Consider the following 24,110-nt stretch of genomic DNA (forward strand, 5'->3'; position numbering starts at 1 on the left):
CCCTGGGATCATGATCTGAGTCAAAATCAGGAGTTGGATGCTCAACCAACTGAATCATCCAGGCACCCCAAAAGAAGCTTTTTAAAGAAAAAGTTCCTTAAGTTGTTTATCCTTACCCATTGCTTTTAAGGTTTTTTAAAAATTAATTTTCTTTCTCATAATCATGCACACATATTTTTGCATACATATAACTGAATATAATTTTTATTGTTATATTTTTAGACCAGAGGTGAAAATGGTAATTGTGAAAAGTATGGGAAAGTTATACCAGCAAGTGCTGTTCTATATGGAATGGCAGTAGAATGTGCAGAAATAAGAAGACATCATAGGTAAGTGATTATTTAAGTAGTAAATATTAGAAAACAGTAATTTTAAGGAGTAGACTGTACTTGAAAGGTTATTTAGGGAATATTTATTTGGATGAGAATTTGTAGTTTTGTGACCTTTAAATTCATGGTGTTTATTCCAGTCTTAATTCCCTTTTTGCCTTTTTCTTTTATTTATTTAAAAATTTTTTTAAGTATTATTTTTTTAATTTGAGAGAGAGTGTGTGAATGTGGGAAGGGCAGAGGGAGAGAGAGAAAGAGAGAATTCCAAGTAGGCTCCACTCTCAGGATGGAGCACGAGTCGAGTTGGGGTTAATGCAGGGCTTGGTCCCATGACCCTGGGATTATGATCTGAGCTGAAATCAAGAGTCAGGCACTCAACCCACTGAGCCACCAGCTCCCCTTTCTTTCTTTCAAAGAAAGAATTAAAACCAGCTTTAGATTTTTTAGTGGAAAATTAATTTTGATACAAGTTAGTATCCTTTTTTTTACGTTTGTTTATATTTAGAGAGAGGGAGAGAGAGAGAAAGCATGCAAGTGTGTGAACAGGGGAGGGGCAGAGAAAGAGAGGGAGAGAGAGAATCCCAAGCTGAGCCACCCATGCACCCCAAATTTAGTATCTTTTTGATGTGTGATAGATTCATATAGAAAAATATTAAGTTCAGACTGATTTCAGATGAAAGTGAAATAAAAATTTCTAGTGTGAAAATAATTTATCTTAATTTATTTCTCCTATTTCCCTCTTCTTAATAACTTTATTGATATTATAATGTTTTGTGGTTATGTAGAATGAAATTTTAGGAAGTTTCTGCTCTGGAAATTCTAAGATTTACTTATCAAATATGACACAAGTGAAAATGTGGTATTAAATATTTTTAGTCATAGAAGCCTCTTGGTTATTTTTTTTCTTGAGCATTAAAAAATATTTTATCTTGCTAAAATACTGATCCTTATTTTATTAGGACTTTTTAAGGAGGCCCCCTTCCTATAACTTAATAGTAGTAAACGTAACATATAATTATTTTAAGAAATAGTGATGAGTAAAAGAAGAAAATAAAAATTATCCTAAACTCCTCATCATTAGATAACTACTGTTCATCTTTATTGTATATTCTTCCTTATTCTCTATGCACGTTACGGGGTGATAAGTAAAAATGTTTAGTGGTTGGTAGGGCATAGAGCATCAGCCAAACAGTGGCCTTAATTAGCAGATTGGCTGAATTAGTGTGCCTGGTTGAATGTCAGCTCTGTAAGTAAATGTGTATGTGTGTATAAATTTAATTTTGTTTCAAAAATATCAATAAATATATATGCTTTTTCTTTGTGAGCCTCTTCATGTTAATAGATATGCTGCATGATTTTTTAAAACCAATTTCTTATTGGGATGCTTGGGTGGTTCAATTGGTTAAGCATCCAGGTCTTGATTTCGGCTTGGCTCATGGTCTCACGGTTTGTGAGATCAAGCCCCACATCGGGCTCTGCACTGACAATGCCAAGCCAGCTTGGGATTCTCTCTTCCCTCTCTCTCTGCCCCTACCCCCCCCCCCCCCCCAGGAATAAATGAGTGTTAGATCATGACCTGAGCCAAAATCACGAGTTAGATGCTTAACTGATTGAGCCACCCAGGCATCCTGTGGTACGGTTTTTTTTTTTTAAGTTTATTTATATATTTTGAGAGAGAGAGGGAGAGAAAGAGGGAGTGAGAGAGAGAGAGAGAGTGCACACACACACACACACACCCGAGCAGGGGGGAGCAGCGAGAGAGAGGGAGAGAGAATCCAATCCGGCTCTGTGCTGTAAGCTCAGAGCCTGACAGCCTGACGCAGGGCTTGGACCCATCAACCATGTGATCATGAGTTTTGATAAATTTATATTCATGTATTTTATAAGAAATTAAAAGGAAGTTGTCATATCCTTTTTGTTTCTGTAGCACTTCTGAGTTATTAAAATCATTAATAGTTTCATTCATCTTTTGAGAGTATAATAAAATATTTTCTAGAAGTACACAATTCAACCTCAACCCTGTAAGGGTAGATAGACCAATAAATGAATACCTCTGAGATGAGAGAAGATTGGAGTTTTGTTTTTGTTTTTGTTTTTTTGAGAGAGAGAGAAAGAGCAAGAGTGAGCCTGTGCAGGCAGGGGAGGGGTAGAGGGAGAGGAGAAAGGGAGAGAGAGAAACTCAAGCAGGCCCCATGCTCAGCTCAGAGCCTGATGCAGGGCTCAATCTCACGACCTTGACCTGAGCTGAAATCAAGAGTTGGATGCTTAACCAAGTGAGCCACTGGGCTCCTCTGGAGTCTTTCTTTTTCATAAAATTGTGCTGCTAAATGCTCATGAAGTGTTCTTTTCAGTGTAAACTTTTATCAACATCAGAACATTGTTATAGCAAGTGCATAAACCATAAATTTATGGTGTGATGAATTTTCATGAAGTTGATGCACTTGTGTAACTAATGCTCAGATCAAGGTTCAGAACTTTACCACCACCCCACAAAGTCCCTAGGTAGAAACCCGCTATCCTGACTTCTGACACCATAGCTGCTATCCTGACTTCTGACATCATAGATTATTTTGCTTGTTTTGAATTTTGTACAAGTGGGGTCATATAGAATGGTTTTTTTTGTGCCTGGCCTTTTTTCAGTATCCATATCCACTGGTGTGTAGCTTGTTCATTCTCATTGATGTACGGTATGCCACTGTACAAATATACCAAGACATTTGCCCATTTTACTGTTGATGGATATTTACATTATATCCAGTTCTTTGATTATTAGAAGTAGTACAATTATAAACATTCTTGGACAGTCTTTTTGTGATTGTATACATGAATTTCTGTTGGCTGTATTCCCAGAAGTAGAAAAGCCACATACCTTCAGGTTCCTATATTAAGAATGAATCTAGAATGGGTATGTTCAGCTTGAGTAGGTACTAAGAAAAGTCTTCCAAAGTGGTCTTACTAATTTTAAACCCCTACCAATAGTGTATTAGACTTCTAGTGTAGATCCTAGTGTGTCTTCACCAACACTTGTTACTGACATTTCCCTTTTCCCCATTCTGGTGGTTGTGTAGTATGTTAACTTCATTTCCCTGGTGACTAGTGACATTGAGCAACTTTTTGTATGCTTTTTGGCCATTTAGATATGCTCTTTTGTGAACTAAGTCTTTTGCCCGTTTTTGTTTTTCTTTTATTTGTAGAAATTTAAAAATATATTTTGGATACGAGCCCTTTGTTGAATAGGTGTATTATAAATTGCTTCTACTCAATGTGCCTTTTTACTTTCTTAAAGCTGAGTATTTTTTAATGAACAGAGTTCTTAATTGTAATGTAGATCTATTTTTCATTTGTTTTCCTTTATAGTTAGTGATTGTGTATGTATTGTGTTTAAGAAACCTTTGCCAATAAAGTTTTTATGTCATTTTTGTTTATTTTTTCTCGACTCAATTCTAAAAACAAAAAAACAAAAAAACCCACCCCATCTTTCTCCCTTGCACTTCTCATTTTCCCTCTTACCAGGGTGTGTACTAAGGATGTTGCTGGGATCTGTTTACCAACAAATGTGAAATTTCAGAGTCCAGCTTGTTCTTCTGTGGATACTGAAGAGACAGTGGAACCATATACAACTGAAAAGATGAGTCGAGTTCCTGGGGGATATTTGGCTTTGACAGAGTGCTTTGAAATTATGACAGTAGATTTCAACAATCTTCAGGTAAAAAAAAAAAAGTTACAATTTTGAGCATTAAATTTCATTCATTGTTTAAAGTGCTACATAGAACAGTCTTATTTTATGAGTTTGCATGGGATTCTGTTTACTATATGTAAGGAAAATGATTAAATGGTAACCAGTATTTTCTCCTGAAATTATTTACTTTAAATACATAGGAAGAAAATCCCTAAAGTTTGTTGGGAATGTATAATGTGCCGGGTGCTTTCACATGTGTTCTTAGATTGCTTTTACAACAGTGTTGCAATATAGTTATCCTTGGGCTGTACAGATGAGAGAACTTTTGTTTACATTCATTTTCCTCCGTTATGCAGGTGTGAATGCAAGAGTTATAACCTAGAGCTTTCTGACTTTTCTCAATGTTGTACTGCCGTTTTAAGTTAACAGTATTCCTTGAAATGAACAGTAATCCAGATCTCTAGATTGTATGTGTATTAGGGTGAGCACCCATATCAGTTTGCCCAAAAATGAGAGATTCCCAAGGCAAGGGACTTTCATTTTTAAAACTAGAACAGTCTTGGGGCACCTGGGTGGCTCAGTTGGTTGAGGGTCCGACTTCGGTTCGGGTCATGATCTCGCAGTCCCTGGGTTTGGGCCCCACTTCGGGCTCTGTGCTGACAGTTCAGAGCCTGGAGCCTGCTTCGGATTCTGTGCCTCCCTCTCTCTCTGCCCCTCCCCTGCTCGTGCTGTGTCTCACTCTGTCTCTCTCTCAAAAATAAATAAATATTAAGAAAAATTAAAAAAAAAAAACTAGAACAGTCTTGAGCAAACCAGGACAAGTTGATGGCCCTAAGTGTCTGTGTGTGTGTATCGGTGGGTGGTGGGAGGCTGTGCTACACAAAGGAAGTGCCTAAGGAAATGAAAAAAGGTCACATCGAGTCCTTCTCTGAAGGTCTTTAAGTCAGATTAGATGAAACCTGCGTGAGCACAGAACACTTTGTGAAGGTCATTTTAGCCTAAGATCTTTATAATTTAATACATTTAATATAATTTAATCCCCTATTAGTTGTTACTAGATTTTTCTTGAGGTGGTTTGGAGCTACATTAACACTTTGACATTGATTACTGAGACTGAGCTTCAAGATCATTTCTTTTCTGATACAACTGTACAGTAGGGATCAACATGATTATAGTTGCTAAATACCCCAAAGCTGTCCTTATTTTGAGATTTTCTTACGTTAATTTTTCTTTGCCACAGTTAAATTTCAAGTAAAATCTGCTTGTTTTAACACTTACAAGTAATACAGAAGAATAGAAGAAAAAGTATATGTCTTCCTTTTTAATTTATTTTATTATTTTTTAAGCTTTATTTATTTATTTTTGAGAGAGAGTACACACATGCATGCTGCTGGGGGAGGGACAGAGAAAGAGAATCCCAAGCAGCTCAGAGCTCCAGGCTGAGCGTCCAAAATCAGGAGTGTGACACTTAACCAACTGAGCACCCCAGGCACCCCTTCCTTTTTTTAAATCTAGGTCCTACCTTCTCAGGTCACCAATTTGAAGTATATCTTTTCAGACTTGCTTTTCTGTTTTTCTACACACACACACACACACACACATACACACACTCATGTGCTCATGTGTTTTTGAAAACACAATCCCTATTTCTTTGCCATTCACTTCCTTCATTCAACAGTATATCCTGGATTTGTCTCTACATCAGTATTATGTATGTGCCTCATTTTATTTTTAATGTTTATTTTTGAGGGAGAGAAAAAGCGCACACACGCTTGTGCACAGCGGGGGAGGGACAGAGACAGAAGGGGACAAGGATCCAAAGCGGACTCTGTGCTGGCAGCACAGAGCCCTATGCGGAGCTCTAACTTGCGAACTGTGAGATCATGACCTGAGCTAAAGTCATATGCTCAACTGACTGAGCCACCCACTCACTCTGCCTCATTGTTTTTAATAGTTCCACGGTATTCCACTGTGGTAGATTGGAGCTTCTCATTTAGTATGCCTGAAATGGCTATAGGTGTGTCAAGATACTGATTCCCCCAGTGATGCTGGGCAGATCTGAGAACTTACAGAAATGGAAAGAGATGTAATAGTAGGGCATGTATATATTGCATATATAAACTGCTTTCATTCCTTTTACGTTTTTGTCAGGAATTAAAAAGTCTTGCAACTAAAAAATCTGGTAAAATTGGTATTCCTGTGATTAAAGAAGGCATACTAGATGCTATTGTGGTTTGGTTTGTACTCCAGCTTGATGATGAACACAGTTTATCCACAAGTCCTAGTGAGGAAACATGTTGGGAACAGGCTGTCTACCCCGTACATGACCTTGCAGGTATATCTTGTCTAATTTTTGTTTGTTTGTTTGTTTGTTTAGTCTTGTTGCTTTAATCTTCTAAGCATTTCAATCAGTGTAAGAAAATTTACTTTGAATATGAAGTTTCCAGTTGAGGGAGATTGGTTAAGTTTTTCAGAACTTTCTTTTTTAAAAAGTAGTTTTAAATAGTTAATATATATAGTTAAGAAAGAGAATAAAACATAATTGCTGCATACCATTCAACAATGTCTATCGTTAAATCATTTCTTCAGCTCTGATTACTCTGGTTATGAGCAGATAATAGAATGCTAGTCCATTTTTTATAGAACATGGTAGAAAAGTACTAGTGCAGGAGTGCTTCCTGCTTTGAGGATCTGATGGCATTTGTGGAGCCACGAGTCATGGAAATGCACACACACACATATAAACAACATTTTACAGTTTTAGAGGGCTCATAAATTCATGGACTTCCTTAGAGAAGTTCTACGTTAAAGATTTTTTTCTGTAGAAATTTTTTTGCCAGCAATTTGATGGGTTTTAGTGTAGTTCACGTAAGTTGTATTACATAGAAAAATTATACCTGTTTTAAACTGGGAGGTAATAAGTTTCTATTTCTGTTTAGTCTCCTAGTCAAGGATTTAATTTGGCAAGACCATTAAGTCATGGGATGAGTATAGTGTTGTGGCTAGTATGGTGTTTTTGGAGTCAGTCAGGTAGATTTGGGATTCAAGTCTTAGCACTGCTACTGACTCTCTGGCTAGCCTTGCTGGTTATGTCTCAGAGCTGTTATTATGTGATGTATAAAAATGGGATGCTGCCGCCTACTTGGTAGGATTGTTGTAGGGATTATCAGTGATAATGGATGTAAAATGCCTATCATAGCAACTGGCACTCAGTAAGTGGCATTTTTTCTTTATTTGTTTTATTTTTAAAACTATAATTCCAGTATAATTAACATATCGTGTTACATTAGTTTCAGATCATCAATGTGATGATTCAGCAATTCTCTATTCAAGCTCATCATAAATATACTCTTTTTTTAATGCTTATTTATTTTGAGAGAGATTATGTATGCATGTGCATGCATGTGAGTAGGGGAGGGAAGGAGAGAGAGGGAGAGGGAATCCCAAGCAGGCTCCACGATGTTAGTGCAGAGCCTGATGGAGGGCATGATCTTAGAAACCATGAGTTCATGACCTGAGCCAAAATCAAGAGTCAGATGCTCAATGCACCGAGCCATCCAGGCACCCCATCATAAGTATATTCTTAATTCTCACCTCCTATTTCACCCATCCATCCACCTCCCTCCCCTCTGGTAACCATAAGTTTGTTCACTGTAGTTAAGAGTCTGTTTTTTGGGTTGTCTCTTTTTTTTTCTTTGTTTGTTTATTTTGTTTTTTAAATTCCACGTATGAATGAAATCATGTGGTATTTGTCTGTCTCTGACTGACTTATTTCATTAAGCATTATACTCTGTAGTTCCATCCATATTGTTGCAAATGGCAAGATTTCATTCCTTTTTATGGCCGAGTAATATTCTATTGTATGTATATATCACATCTTTTTTTTTCTAAGTTTTTATTTAAGTTCCAGTTAACATACAATGTAATTATAGTTTCAAGTGTATGCTATAGTGATTCAACACCTCTATACATCACCTGGTGCTCATCATACCAAGTGTATTCCTTAATCCCCATCACCTATTTAACCCATCCCCCAGCCCACCTCTCTTCTATACCACATTTCTTTATCCATTTATCTATCAGTGTTCTCTTGGGCTGCTTCCATACCTTGACTATTGTAAATAATGCTGCTATAAACATACGGGTGTGTGTATCCCTTTGAATTAGTGTTTTCGTGTTCTTTGAATAAATACCCAGCAGGGGTAATTACATTTTTAATTTATTGAGGAACCTCCATGCTATTTTCCACACTATTCCCACCCACAGTGCACATCTTTGCCAACACTTGTTTCTTGTGTTTTTGATTTTAGCCATTCTGACAGGTGTGAGATTATATCTCACTGTGGTTTTAATTTGCATTTCCCTGATGATTAGTGATGTTGCACATCTTTTCATGTGTTATTTTGTTTATTCTAACTTTCTTATAGTAACTTAGATGGGCTTTAAAAATTTTAATCCTTCTTAGGGAAAGGACATTTTAAATGTGTAAACAAAAGAATAATTTGTATTTTCAACCATCTCTAAATGCTGATAAGAAGAAATTGATTATACGTGCACATTTAAAGTTTTACCAAGTTTTAAAGTTCATGGATAAGACCCTGATACACTCTTTATTGTAGGACTTAGTCCTTCCTTATATTATCAAATTCCTAAACATGAAAGAATGTTTAAATATAAACAGAAATATTACTGACAAGGTTCTATTGAATGCTGCCTTGTTCTTTTTGGAAATTGCTGTTAGAGAAAAGAATGCCCCTTTAAGCTAAAGTGAGATTTGGTATTGATCCCTGACTTTTATTTATCTTTGTTATTCGCTTCACTACTGAAGAGGATTGGGAGTCTCCTGTACCCCTTTCCCCACTCCATAATATGGGGACATGATACCTAGTGATTGCAGTAAAGGCACTATAAAACTAATAGTTGGGGTCCAATAATGGAGCTCTTGAGTCTATTATGCCATTAGTTGATTGAATCTTCAAACTTAAGTTTTTCACTAAGTAAAGCTGTAGGGATTTTTCCTAGTTTTTTTTGTAGGACATGAATAAATTAATTCACTTAATTCTATTAAATCAATAGATGTAATCTTTCCTGTAGTGATTTCAAAATGAGGGGAGGGTGGAAGTATTTGTATGATTCTTAGACTTATAAATATATTAATTACAATTTTTCTTTCTTTCTTACTGTTTTATGGAGACTACTGGATAAAATCTGGGGACCAGGTGATGATGGAAGTGTCTTGTCAAGATTGTTACTTAAGAATTCAGAATATCAGTGTTTTCAGTTCAGAACATGAAATGGATGTTGGAAAAGATTTTAGCAAGGATAAAGACTTGTTCTCCTTAGGAAGTGAAGCTGAACTCTGTAGTGCCCTGGCTAACCTTCAGACCAGCAAACCAGATGCTATGGAGCAGACATGTATATTGGAATCCACAGAAATTGCTTTGCTTAATGACAACCTCTATCATGAAAGCTTTAAAATGGCAATGAGAAAAGTGTTGTCTTCATTGACTCCAGAGAAACTGTGTCAGGCCATGGATACTCACTGCCAGAATAATGAGATGAGCTGTGGAAGTGGACAGAGTAATTCAGAAGAGAGCATCCCTGAACCATTCTATGTGTTAGATGTTTCCGAAGGCTTCTCCATTCTGCCCATAATTGCTGGCACGCTTGGGCAGGTTAAACCTTACAGTTCTGTGGAGAAAGACCAACATCGTATAACTCTGGACCTCATATCTGAAGCCAATCACTTTCCTAAAGAAACACTTGAGTTTTGGCTGAGACACGTGGAAGATGAATCTGCTGTGTTGCAAAGGCCAAAATCAGACAAGTTGTGGAGTATAATTATACTGGATGTCATTGAGCCATCTGGGCTCATTCAGCAGGAAATAATGGAAAAAGCTGCAATATCCAGGTAAAACACAAAATGCAACTTTTGTATTTTGAGCTTAAATTAATATAAATTGGTTTAGTTCTTCAGTGGCATAACTGTACAGATGAGTTATGATCATAGTATGTTCTAAGCATTGCTTTTCAGGACATGTGACTTTATGCCTTTCTCTTTGTGTGCATGTCATTACTCGTTGTTTTTGGTCTAAAGGAATCCCTGCTCTGTAGGTGTGAAGAAGAGAGCCTGCTTTGAGATTGGACTGTCTATGTATGATATAGAGAATTAAGTAGAGATCTATAAGAACAGATAAGACATTCAGGGTAAATAAGGAAAAATCAAATCACATCTTAATAAGAAGTATCTTTAAGAGATATATAATACACAGTTGATGATATGTTGGGAGAGCAGGGTGCTTCTTTAAAAAAAAAAATTTTTAATGTTTATTTTGAGAGAGTGTGTGTGTGCATAAGTGGGGGAGAGGCAGAGAAAGAGGGAGAGGGAATCCCGAGCAGGCTTCACACTGTCAACACAGAACCTGACTCGGGGCTCAGTCTCACAAACAGTGAGATCATGACCTGAGCAGGTATCAAGAATCAGATGCTCATCCAACTGAGCCACCCAGGTGCCCTGAGCAGAGTGCTTCTTATGAACAATCCCAGTCCTCTTAGGTCTTAAAATCTTTATTTTATAGTACAGTTATCTCCCTAAGAGATTTTCCCTTCAGTGTTGTTGCTGGAGGCAAACTTGACCCTAATGTTTAATACTGAAAGCAAATTTGGCTAAGCTTCAAAGTCCTTTGGTCATGCTGCTCAGATCTGAAAAGATGGCAATATTTAACATTTGGGGATCCAAATTTGAGTAAAATGAATGTTAACAGATTTTGAATTTTGTGGTATATATATGGGTTGTTTTGTAGTATAGGAAAAGCGGTGGGAATACAGACCAGATTGCAATAGCAAAGGCAGATTATCTATTGAAGAAAAAAACATTTGACAAAACCAGGAAAAAGTGTTTGATTCTATGGGTAATTATATTTTAGGTTCTATATACATTTTCTTTTGTTAACCAAACTCTTCTTATGGAGTAACAAATAAAAATCACCACTTTTTTTTTCTTCAAAACAGTTTTGTACGTATCACAAATTATGGGGATACAGAGATTTGACACAAATACATACATACATGCACATAAAATTTTAAGCAGATATACTCGATAGTTTAGAACGTGGTGCTTAACCAACTTTTTAAAAATTTTTTAACATTTATTTATTTTTGAGACAGAGAGAGACAGAGCATGAAGTGGGGGAGGGTCAGAGAGAGGGAGACACAGAATCTGAAACAGGCTCCAGGCTCTGAGCTGTCAGCACAGAGCCCAGCGCGGGGCTTGAACTCACTGACCTCAAGATCATGACCTGAGCCAAAGTCGGCCGTTTAACCGACTGAGCCACCGAGACGCCCCAGAACATGGTGCTTAAAGGGTTCAGAGCTAGTCTCACATTTGTTAATGAATTCCTGAAGTAGTGAAATTTTCTTTTTTTTTTTTTTAATTTTTTTTTTTTAACGTTTTATTTATTTTTGAGACAGAGAGAGACAGAGCATGAACGGGGCAGGGGCAGAGAGAGAGGGAGACACAGAATCAGAAGCAGGCTCCAGGCTCCGAACCATCAGCCCAGAGCCCGACGCGGGGCTCGAACTCACGGACCATGAGATCGTTACCTGAGCTGAAGTCCGACGCTTAACCGACTGAGCCACCCAGGCGCCCCTAGTGAAATTTTCTATAAATCACAATATAGACTCTCATCCTCAGTTTTCCTCATCTGTAAAATGAGGGATATTGCATTAGCCACCTTGGAAGGAATTTCAGCTCTATGAATTTTTAACACAAATGAAGTTTGACTTATTTAGAAAGACACTTTACCTAATGGTTTATTTTATCTTCAGTTTTAATTCTTTTTCAAATTTTTTTTATTGTGGTAAAATGCACATAACATAAAATTTACCATCTTAACTATCTTTAAATGTACAGTTTGGTGGTATTAAATATTTTCATAATGTTGTGCAACCATCATCACCTTCAATTATCCCCATAACTCTTTTCATCTTGTAAAACTGAAACCTTATGCACATTAAACAATAACTCCCCATTCCATCCTCTCCCCAGCAGCTAACAATCATGATTCTAGTCTCTGCTTCTATGAGTTTGACTACTCTTATGACCTCATATGACTGGAACCATACTATATTTATATTTTTGTTACTGTCTTTATTTCACTTGGGATAATGTCCTCCAGGTTCATCCATGTTGTAGCATGTGTCAGAACTTTTTTTTTTTTAAGGCTGAATCATATTGCATTGTATGTATATATCACATTTTGCTTATTCATTCATTGATGGACACTTGAGTTACTTCCACCTTTTAGCTATTGTGAATAACAATAATAATGAACATGAGAATGCAAATATCTTTCAGACCCTGCTTGAAATTCTTTTGGGTATATACCCAGAAGTGGAATTGCTGGATCATATGGTAATTCTAGTTTTAATTTTTTGAGCAACTGCTATACTGCTTTCCACAGTTGATGTACAGTTTTATATTCCCATCAGCAGTACACAGGGTTTAAATCCTCACCAGCACTTGTTATTTTCTGGGTTTTTTTTTTTTTTTTTTTTGTAGTAGCTATCCTACTGGGTGGGAGATGATGTCTTAATGTTTTGATTTGCATTTCCCTATTAATTAGTGTTGTTGAGCTTTTTAAAATAAGTGCTTATTGGCTGTCTTTATATCTTCTTTGGAAAAATGTCTTTTCAAGTTCTTGGCCAATTTTTGAGTCAGACTTTTTTTTTTTTGATTTTTAGGAATTCTCTATGTATTTGGATATTCCTTATCAGATAATTTACAAATATTTTCTCCAATTCTGTGGGTTGGTTGCCTTTTTACTTTATTGAAAGTATCTTTTTGTTTTTTTAATGTTTATTTTTGAGAGGGGCAGGGAGGGGCAGAGACAGAGAGGGAGACAGAGAATCTGAAGCGACTCCAGGTTCCATGCTGTCAGCACAGAGCCTGAAGTGGGGCCGGAACCCACAAATCACAAGATCATGACCTGAGCTGAAGTCAGATGCTTAACTGAGGTGCCCTGAAAGTGTCTTTTGATGTGCAGAAATTTAAATTTTTATACAGTCCACTTTTTTTTTTTTTTAATTTGTTGCCTGTGCTTTTGGTTTGATATCCAGGAAATTATTGTCAGATTCTGTGGCCTAAAACTATTCTCTCATGTTTTCTCTAAGAGTGTTTATAGTTTTAGGTCTTACATTTAGGTCTTTGATCCATTTTAACTTAATTTTTATATATGGTATATAGTTAGGGCCCAGCTTCACTCTTATGAGTGTGGATATCCAGTTTTCCAAACACCGTTAATAGAAAAGACTGTCTTTTCCACATCGAATGCTCTTGATACTCTTGGCAAAAATCATCTCACCGTATATGTCAAGGTTTATTTCTGAGCTCTTGAATTGTTTCATTGATCTACCTGTCTCCCTTTATGCCAGTACCATCCTGGTTTGATTACTGTAGCTTCATAATAAGTTTGTTTTTAAGTAACTAATTCTTTTTTTATGTGGGAAACATTCAATTTAGCATCTAAACCATTTTTAAGTATACAGCTAAGTAGTACTAAGGTATTTTCACATTGTAACCAATAAGTCTCTAGAACTTTTTCATATTGCAAAACTGAAACTTTATAACCATAAAACACTAATTCCCCTCACCCTGCAAGCCCTTGGCAACCACCTTTCTAATTTCTATTACTATTTTGTATTATTTTGAGTACTTTAGATACTTCATATGTGGAATCATATGGTATTTGTCTTATGTGACTGATATATTTCACTTACCAGAATGTCCTTGAGGTTCACCCACGTTGTAACATGTAACAGGATTTCCTTCTTTTTAAACTGCATAATATTCCACTATATAAATATGCCATTAGCCATTCATCTATTGATGGACACTTGAGTTATTCTACCTTTTAGCTACTGTGAATAATCTCTGAGATTCTGCTTTCAGTTGATTTTTTTTAAGTTTATTTATTTATCTTTGAGAGAGAGAGGAAGAATACAAGTAGGGGAGGGACAGAGAGAGGGGGAGAGAGAGAGAATCCCAAGCAGGGATGCCGGGCTGGAACTCACAAACCATGAGATCATGACCTGAGCCGAAATCCAGAGTCTGATGCTCAACCAGCTGAACCACCCAGGCGCCCCTGCTTTCAGTTCTTTTGATATATATCCAGAGGTGCAATTAACTGAGTCATATGGTAATTCTATTTTTAATTTTTTGAGGAATCTCCAGAATCTTTTTTATAATGGCTGTACCATTTTACATTTCTATCAGCAGTGCACAAGGATTCCAGTTTCTCCACATCTTTACCAACATTTGTTTATTTTCTGTTCTTTTGATAGTAGACATCCTAATGGGTGTAGGCTCATGTTTTATGGTTTGATTTGCATTTCTCTTGTGATTAGTGATATTGAGCATTTTTGCATATTGTTGTTGGTAATTTTTATATCTTCTTTCAAGAACTGCCTATTGAAGTCCATTGCCCATTTCTTAATCGGATTTTTGCTGTAGTTGAGTTATAGGAGTTTGTTATATATCCTGGATGTTAACCCCTTATGAGATACATGATTTACTGATATTTTCTCTCATTTCATAGGTTGCCTTTTCACTCTGTTGATTGTGTCCTTTAGGCCTTTGATGTGCAGAATTTTTTAAGTTTGATGTAGTCTCATTTGTCTGTTTTCGAATTTGATCATTATGTCTGGTCAAGTCTCTGTTGAATCCCACTAGTAAAATGTTCAATTCAGTTATTTTTCAGCTCACAATTTGTTTGGTTCTTTTTTATAGTTTCTATGTCTTTGTTGATATTCTCTATTTATGCATCATTTTCTGCATTTCATTTATTTGAGGATCCTAATGATAGTTAATTTTAATTCTTGTATCTGTTTCATTAGGGTCAATTTCTGGGTATTTAATGTCCTTTGATTAGGCCATGTTTCCGTGTTTGTATGCCACGTTAACTTTTGTTAGGACTTGAGCTTTTAGAAGAACGCCTCATCTCTCTCAGTTTTTGTACAGGGAGGCTTTGTACAGGGAGGACCTTTACCATTCAGCCTGACTAGAGATTCTGAAGACCTCGCAAGCCTTTTCTGGGCATGTAGCTTCTTTGGGGCTTTTGTGTGTCAGCTAGTTGAAGTCTTGCTGGTTTCTCCTCAGGAGCTCCCCTAGTATCGGTCTGCAGTACTGCAGCTCCCTTGGTGCTATAGCAAGTCATAGTACCAGAGCTCACCCTGATGACTGTCTTTGGAACTGCAGACTCTCTGGTCTTTAAGCCAAGTGATCGCCTTTGTAATCTACCAGAGGGCCCCAGCCTGGCGCCCATTTTTTGTCACTTAGATTTCATGTGAGACAGAAACCAGTTCCTTGGGCAGCACTCCCAAAAGTCATAGTGTTGGATGTACGTTCCATTCTTCTGTTTGTCTCCCCAACAAGAAGCTGGGAATTGGGGGTTGTCTCTTGATTGTACTGTGCTGTAGCTGGGGATTGTGGCAAGTAAATGCGATACACTTTCCCATCATCTTCCATATAGTTCTTTTTGGCCGTGTACTGGCTTGGAGTATAGGAACCGCTTAACTAGTTTCTAGGTATCTCACAGAAACAGTTTAGTCTGTGTGTCTTTTAGGTTTTTTTTTGTTTGTTTGTTTTCATGTTTATTTCTGAGAGAGACAGAGAGCTCAGGTGGGGGAGGGGCAGAGAGAAAGGGAGACAGAGAATCTCAAGCAGGCTCCACACTGCCAATGTAGAGCCCAAGGTGGGGCTCGAACTCAGAAGTTGTGGGATCGTGACCTGAGCTGAAACCAAGAGTCAGATGCTTAACTGACTGAGCCACCCAAGTGCCCCTAGTCTGTGCAGTTTTGGGTAAGTGTCTCTGTGGGAAGAGGTAAATCTGAGGCTTCCTTTTCCACCATTTTATTTATATGGTCATTTTCCCTGTACTTTGTAGTAAGTTTTGAAATCAGGAAGTATAAAACTTCCAACTTTGTTCTTTTTCAAGATTGTTTTGGCTATTCTGGATCCCTTGAAATTCCATATAATTTTAGGATGGGGTTTTCTATTTTGGTAAAAAATGCTGTTGGGATTTGAAAGGGACTGCATTAAATCTGTATAGCTCACTTTGGGTAGCAACAGTATTTTCTTCTAGTCCATGAATGTGGGATGTCTTTTGATTTATTTGTGTCTTCTTTAATTTCTTCTAGCAATGTTTATAGTTTTCAGCTTACAAGTCTTTTCCACCTGCTTGGTTAAGTTTATTCCTAAGTACTTTATTACTTTGACGCTATAGAAAGTGAAATTGTTTCCTAAATTTCCTTTTTGGGTTGTTCATATTAATTGCAGAAATACCACTAATTTGTGTGTGTTTTATGTCCTGCAACTTTGCTGAATTAATTAGTTGTAATATTTTTATGTGGAATCTTCAGAGGCTTTTACATATATGATAATGTTGTTTATGCACAGAGATAGTTTTACTTCTTCATTTCCAACTTTGATGCCCTTTATTCTTCTTGCCTGATTGCTTCACCTAGGACTTACAGTGACTACATTGAATGGAAGTAATGAAAGTGGGTGTCCTTTTCTTGTTCCTGATCTTTAGTGGAAAAGCGTTCAGTCAGTCACATTTTATTTAAATGTAACCTTTAAAGGATTTTTAAAAAGCATGTTTGGTTATAAAAACAATTGAGCCATGTGTTCTGTCTGAATGATTAGTTATATTAGTGGGAAACATCTTATATAAAGCTACCAACTCCTTTTCCTGGTGTTTCTTAGTTGGGGCAGGTGTCCTATTGGAAGTTTGGGTGGGACAGTTTTGGTTTAATTTTCTTATATAGGATTGTCCTATGGATTGCAGGATGTTTGGCACCTCTGGTCACTAAATGCTAGTAGTGCCCATGATTATTGTTTTAACCAGTGTTCCCTCCCCTCCAAATACCTACCTCCTGAGTAACGGTGAAGAACCAGTGCTTCTTTCCTTCAGCCCAAGCTATTGTTCAATCTCCTTACCTGAATGGGCGGGCTTATCTTGATTCTGGGGACAGAGGTATGCAGATACTTCTCACACAGGCCTCCTGTTATTAATGGTCAGTGTTTAACAGAGGGGAGGTCTCATGACTGGTGAAAGAGGGTGAAGTTATATCTGGGATAAGGGCATCTGTCTCACTAGAACTCCTCTGAGCACCCCCAAACAAGGCAAGGGAAAATGAGCCATTTCACAGACTTAAATATTTAGTTTCTAGCTACCTTTCTTTGTAGTCATTGTTTTAAAATCTTCATTCTTAGACTTTGCTCAGTCATACTAGATTAAAATACAGGAAGAAGTTTAAAAGCTTGGTACTTTTTTTTTTTTTTAATTTAAAACGCATTTAAAAACATCTTGTGTTGGGTCACAAGGAAACTGAAGATATTCTTCAGAATTTTTGCCATTTATGGTTAGACTTTTGAGTTGGAACGTATTTTCTCACTGCTGAAGGCACAGATGGTTCAGAAGTATTATTTGGCTTTGCAGAGGATCCATTGAGGAGTCTGGCAGCTGCAGTGGTATAAGTGACAACAAACCAGTGTCAGTAAAGCTAAGCAGAGTTTCAAGGCAATTACTCTTTTATCTAAACATAACTAAGGAGCATTCCTGTTAGTGACAGTAATATTGAGTTAAGGATTTGTGTGACATTTTATTTATTTATATTAAAAATTTTTTAATGTTTATTTACTTTTGAGAGAGAGAGAGAGAGAGAGAGAGAGAGGCAGAGAGAGGTAGAGAGAGAGGGAGACACAGAATCTGAAGTAGGCTCCAGGCTCAGAGCTGTCAGCACAGAGCCCAATGCGAGACTCGAACTCACAAACTGTGAGATCATGACCTGAGCCGAAGTTGGACGCTTAACCAACTGAGCCACCCGGGTGCCCCATTGTATAACATTTTAGATTAAAATAGTATGACCATGGTCTATTAAAATAATTATCATATACTGCCTTTGTGTATAGTATTTATCTCTAGCACAGTTGTTAGTACTCTAGTCAGCCTGTTCTGACTTTTTAGGGTTCAGAAGATAAAATTTTGATATTTTGTTTAGTCTAATTTTCTGAATGATTTGATGTAATGCCCTCCCTTCCTTTTCCCCATAGATTTTTATGGTTAGAAGGTTGACTTCTAACCCTATGTGCTTTTTCAGCTTGCAAATTTCATAGAACAGTACCCTCTTGTGGTTACTGGGGATGGAGGGAATTTAGTCAAGAGCATAAAGCTCTGTGGCTGGTCTGTCATTTGAGAAATTGTGATCTTAAGAGTGATTAGATCTGGCTCTATTTAAATGGATCACAATTAGAGATAACTTCATCATTTTTTCAGGAAAATTAGTGCCATGAATTATCAGGAATAAACCTGATCCATTTGAGCAAAACAGGTAGATTTCTCCAGTTTTTTAGGAAGACGCATTTTTATCTGGTTTGGTAAAGACATAGACAGGAATTTTGTTAAGAGCTGTGTAATTTTATTAATTATAGAGATTAATTTCTACTAGACTTTACCTAAAATACTAGAAGTTGATAGGAAAGCAATAACAAAAATGAGCAAAGTACTGTGAGGTCCTTTTTTAGGCTGATCTATATAATATGTAGGACTTACTACAATGTAAATGATGATGTACTTATATTTATTTACTGAAGAGAGATTGTCTTGGTTTAGGATCATGACTTGTCTCAGTCTAATGGCATTATACTTAGGAATCATCTCTAACTTCCCTTGCTGATTCCATGTTCATCAAATGACCCAGTTATGACTTGGCTTCCAATGACCTAATCTTTAGGGAGAGCTGTTACAAGAGCAGTCTGTTTACTTATCATAAAGTTTTCCATCAACTTTTTATTTTGAAATATTTCAAAATTTCAAACGAGAAAAATTGCAAGAATAGTAACAATGAACATAAGACTTTTGTTTTGTCTTTATAACCTTCATGGTTTAACATTTAGCATGTATCTCCTTAGAACAAAGGCTTTTCCCTACATATCACAATAAAATCACATTCAGGAAACTTAACATTGATAAAAATACTATTATTTAACATATAGTCTATATTAAACATTTCCCTATCCCAGTAATCTCCTATATTCCTTTTTTTCTCCCCAGTCTTCCTCAGTTTTCCTCACAGAAGTTTTGTCACATTAGGAGGCATATAGTATTGCTTTATCCCATGATTGTTGATATTAATTTAGGTCAGTGTGTTTTAAGTTGTATTCACTGGGTTTTTCCATAGTAAGTTGCTGTTTTTCCCTTTGTAACTAGTAAGCCATTTGTGGAGACGATACTTGGAGATGATGTAAATATCTTTTTCCAAATAAAACTTTCACCCACTAGTTTTGTTTTTTTTTTTAATTTTTTTTTTAACGTTTATTTATTTTTGGGACAGAGAGAGACAGAGCATGAACGGGGGAGGGGCAGAGAGAGAGGGAGACACAGAATCGGAAACAGGCTCCAGGCTCTGAGCCATCAGCCCAGAGCCTGACGCGGGGCTCGAACTCACGGACCGCGAGATCGTGACCTGGCTGAAGTCGGACGCTTAACCGACTGCGCCACCCAGGCGCCCCTCACCCACTAGTTTTAATATCCATTGATTACTCTTCCTGAATCTAAAGACTTACATCCATCAAGCCAACTGGTTGTTTTTCTCTTTCATGGATCAGCGGCCACTTTGACTTTTTGGGAAATTATTTCCAGTGGTTTATCACTCTGAACAACCAGCCAATAACATACAGTCCATTAGATTAGGTACAATCTGTAGTTTACCAATTCATTATGAATTAGTTATTGGTATTTATAAAATGTAGGGAATCAAGATGATTTTTAAAACATTTCTCCTTCTCTAGGTGTTTGCTGCAATCTGGAGGCAAGATCTTTCCTCAATATGTGTTGATGTTTGGGTTGCTTGTGGAATCACAGACACTGGTAGAAGAGAGTGCTGTTCAAGGAACAGAACGCACTCTTGGATTGAATATAGCACCTTTTATTAATCAGTTTCAGGTAAGTGAAGAGAAGTTCCATCAGGTGGCTATTACCCACCATCTACCTTATCTTTCTCCATAGTTTAATCCAGTCACTGTGTTTAGCTGAATCAGGATGGTAATCAGTTTCCTAGAGCAAAGGAATTTATGAGTGAAAATCAACATAGGGATTAGAATCGCCAAGGAATTCTGTTGTTCCTATTGACAAGTCTATAGATATTCTTCTGAACCACTAAGTGAAAATAGGATGCTAGGTTTAGTCTTATGAAAAAGGGTGCTTCTTGTCTAAAGCAGAAGCAGTCAGAAAAAGACCTGTGTTCCAAACTTGAACCCTTTATTACATTGAAACCTCAGGCTGGCAGGTGATAGATGTAAGCAGCTAGTGTCTAGACAGTCAGACTGCTGTGGGTAAGAATATAGGAGCCTAGGAAACTGGAGCGCAAGGCAAAAGGTTTAGTTGCTATTTGGGAAACAAGGAGTCAAGATCTAGTGCTGGCAAAGGTATTAGCAGAATACAGATTTGCGGATTAAAATTGTGTGAGTGGATAGAATGTCTAAGGGAAGAAGTTTGGGTTGAAGACAGAGGCAGGAAGTACCTACTGATGTGATACTGATGTGTAAACCAAAGCAGAATTTTTGGGAAGTAGGATTTGGGTACAGAATTCAAGCAGTGATATCTAAAACTTTTATTTGAAGGCTATACATAGTAAACCCTTGAAGATGCAGTTAGATCTCATGTGAACAGTACTTAGCAAATATAAGTTTCTTGAGAAAATGCTTTTTTCAGGGCTGGCTAACAAGTTTTAGAGTTTGTTTAATCTCAGATTTTTTGCAAGTTTAATAGGAGAATACACTTATCAGAAGACAGAAGTTTAGGGGCACCTGGTTATCTCAGTTGCAGGAGTGTGTGACTCATAATCTTGGGGTTGTGAGTTCAAGCCCCACATTGGGCGCACAGATAACTAAAAAAATAAATAAACTTAAAAAAAAAAAGAAGACAGAAGTTTAAATTGTTTGTGTGGTTCAAAAATACCACCATCTCCTTTCTTTCTAGCTTATTCCCTCTTGATCAGCAAGCAACTCTTTGGTCCCATCAGAATCTATTAAATTTTGACCTTGCCATCTTTTCACTGTACTTCCTGTCTTATATCCTCCCTTCCTTAATAGTTTGTATTCATGGTCTGTATACTTTTCATATCCCTTCTCTTCTGTTTTTTTTACTGGCCTAGGAAAATAAGAGATAAATTCCTGCATTCATGGAGCTAGCACTCAAATTGGCAAACAAGAAATAGATAATAAACAAGTAAAAAGATTAGTATGATAGATGGTTAGAAGTGCTATGGACATAAAGCAGGTTAAGAAATACAGGGAATGGGGGTATGTGATATATACTGTTTCATATAGGTAATGACTAAGGGAAGGACTCATGGGTAAGTGGTAGTTAAGCAGGGAGCTGAAGAAATAAGGAAGCAAATCATAAACAAGTCAAAGGATCAACAAATGCAATGGCCTGAGGCAAGAGCATGATTGGAGTGTTCAGAAACAGCAGGAAGATACCATGAGGTGAGTCACATGAAAGATGCAGTCAGAAAAGTATTAGGAACCAGATCTTATAGACCCTTTTGGTCATAGGAAGACTTTTACTATGAAAAGGGTGGAAAACACGTGGAGGAGTGACATGAGGTATCTTGTTTTGAAAGGGTTACTATGGTTAAGGGGTTAGAAGTAAGCCACTTGTGAAAGCAGGCAAAGGCATTATTGCAGTAATCCAGGTAAGAGGTAGTAGTGACTTAGGAGTGAGTCATAGCAGTGTGGAGACGGTGCAGAGTTCCAACTGTAGACATACTTGAAGGTGCATTGTGTGATAGATTGGATGTGGGTAATGAGAGCACCTGGAAGGATAGTTACCATCTACTGATTTGGGGAAAATAGCAGGAGGATTAGGTTGCATTTATGTGTTTGCAGGATCATTTATAAGAATTCAGAGAAAGATACAGGCTAGAGATAAAATGTGGTAGGTGATATTTAAAGCCCTAAGTCTGAGTGAAATCACCTTGGGCGTATATAGAAAGAACTGAACTCTAGAGAACTCATGAAATAATGAGCTCTAGATGGGAAATGTGCGAAGAATTAACACAGATGACAGGGATGGCCAGTGGGCTGGGTTGAGAAATAGAAGTGAGGACAGGCTATGAAGGAGTAGAGTGCATGTGATGAGAGGTAACAAAGGAATTTAGGGCTTCTTCTGGTGACTGATACAAATGAGGGTAAAGGGCATAATCAGTCTTGGAAATGGCATGGAATTGCTGTTTTTATGGTGAGGGAAGCTTGGATGCCTTCAGGATGCCCAGGAAGAGGTTGGTATATCTGTGTCCATTGTTTTCACCATGAACAGTTGCTAATATTTTACTCAAAGGAAAGAGGGCACTTTTAAAACAGTTTCCTTTCTGTTTCAAATTGAAGAGGCTAAAGTTACTGGTAGGAAGGTTCTATTGCTGCTAAAATTGATGGAACACATTATAGCAGTGGCTCTCAACCTTGACTGAACTTTCAGAACTATTGATACTTGGCTCCCAACTCCAGATTGATCTGAGGTATGGCCTGAGCAGTTGAGGCTTTTAAAAAGCTCTTTAGGTGATTTTAACTTGCAGCCGAAGTTGGGAAACATTGCTTTCTAGAATTAAACTTTATTTTACAAATGAAATCCACTATTATTTGGTATTTTCTCAAACAGTACAATAATATTGTACTATTTGCTAATTAGTTCATCTTTCACACATAAGCACATCTGTATTTAAAATTTTTGGAGCTATTTGGCTTAAGTAAAAATTTAATCTGCTTTCATCTAAGAAAAGAATTCATAGATAATTGAAACCATAACAAATTATGTAACCTGCCTAAGCCTTGGTTTGTTCATCCTTCTTATAAAACTGGAATCATGAAAATCCTTATGCCTTAAGGTTGATATGGGAATTAAGTTAAATGAGATATTAGGTGTAAAAAGCATTGTATCATACTGATGCAAGTACAAAGTAAGCACTTCAGGGTCATTGGGCCACAGAAAGAATTGAGTAAAAGTGAAAAATTTGTACTTTTTCTAGGTACCTATACGTGTATTTTTGGATCTGTCCTCATTGCCCTGTATACCTTTAAGCAAGCCAGTGGAACTCTTAAGACTAGATTTAATGACTCCATATTTGAACACCTCTAACAGAGAAGTAAAGGTAATACAAAATGATTATTCTTGTCATAGTCAGAATTTTCTTAAGCTAGGTAATACTTTATATACACAAAATAGTATTAGTCACTTTCTTTGAAGATTTAAATGTTAGGTTTTTTTTTCTAAACAATATTCAAAAATGAGCTTGGTAAATACTAGTGAATAAAATAGGTTGATATTTGGATTGGGTGATTAAATCTTTATAAAACTTGGAGCTAAAATTGACTAAAAAGACAAGTCTTACTTATTCAACTCTGTTCTATTTACTCTGATGAAATTTTCATAATTTCTTAATTTTCATAGGTACACATTTGTAAATCTGGACAAGTGACTGCCATTCCCTTTTGGTATCATATGTACCTTGATGACGAGATTAGGTTGGATACTTCAAGTGAAGCCTCCCACTGGAAACAAGCTGCAGTTGTATTAGATAATCCCATCCAGGTGGAAATGGGAGAAGAATTAGTACTCAGTGTCCAGCATCACAAAAGCAATGTCAGCATCACAGTAAAACAATGAAGAGTAGTTTTCTAATGAAAAACTGTTCAGGTAGAGCAGCAAGTATGCAGTTCTGGTCTGAATTAGTAGTGGAATAGTATTCATGAAATGGGGGGTATAAAGATTTAATTCCTTGTAATGGTTAAATATTTTTTAAATTGATTAATAAAGTATATTTAAAAGATTTTAAAGAGGAGCGTTATTATAAAAATATTGCTGCAGACTTCTTTTTTCAAAAAGGCTGTCATTTTTCAAGTAAGTAAGCTTTGTTTTTATTGCTTGGTTGTACTTACAATGGGTTCAATTTTCCTAAACACTTTAGTGTACATTCTAAATCTATAAATATAAGGGATTTGAGTCCCGTCTTCATTGTCCTGTGTAAGCAAAGCAAAACTTAAT

At 36.8% G+C, this 24,110-nt stretch overlaps 1 protein-coding gene across 5 annotated transcripts in view; it reads left to right on the top strand.

Moving 5' to 3' along the window:
• The window catches only part of PRMT9 (protein arginine methyltransferase 9), a 93,219-nt gene extending 69,324 nt beyond the window's left edge, over positions 1–23,895 (top strand). For 4 of the 5 annotated variants that reach the window (XM_053216890.1, XM_053216889.1, XM_053216888.1 and 1 more), the window contains exons 6-13: positions 223–329; positions 3,843–4,035; positions 6,160–6,343; positions 9,202–9,919; positions 12,365–12,421; positions 19,859–20,012; positions 23,095–23,217; positions 23,517–23,895. In XM_053216890.1, coding sequence (XP_053072865.1) covers positions 223–329; positions 3,843–4,035; positions 6,160–6,343; positions 9,202–9,919; positions 12,365–12,421; positions 19,859–20,012; positions 23,095–23,217; positions 23,517–23,732 — 1,752 coding nt within the window. In that variant the 3' untranslated portion in view covers positions 23,733–23,895. The remainder of the gene's footprint in view (positions 1–222; positions 330–3,842; positions 4,036–6,159; positions 6,344–9,201; positions 9,920–12,364; positions 12,422–19,858; positions 20,013–23,094; positions 23,218–23,516) is intronic. The other variant, XM_015081515.3, reaches the window with a different exon arrangement.
• The last annotated feature ends 215 nt before the right edge of the window (positions 23,896–24,110 follow it).

This window comes from Acinonyx jubatus, chromosome B1 (genome assembly GCF_027475565.1).
Source record: "Acinonyx jubatus isolate Ajub_Pintada_27869175 chromosome B1, VMU_Ajub_asm_v1.0, whole genome shotgun sequence".
In the NCBI taxonomy this organism is placed as follows: Eukaryota; Metazoa; Chordata; class Mammalia; order Carnivora; family Felidae; genus Acinonyx; species Acinonyx jubatus.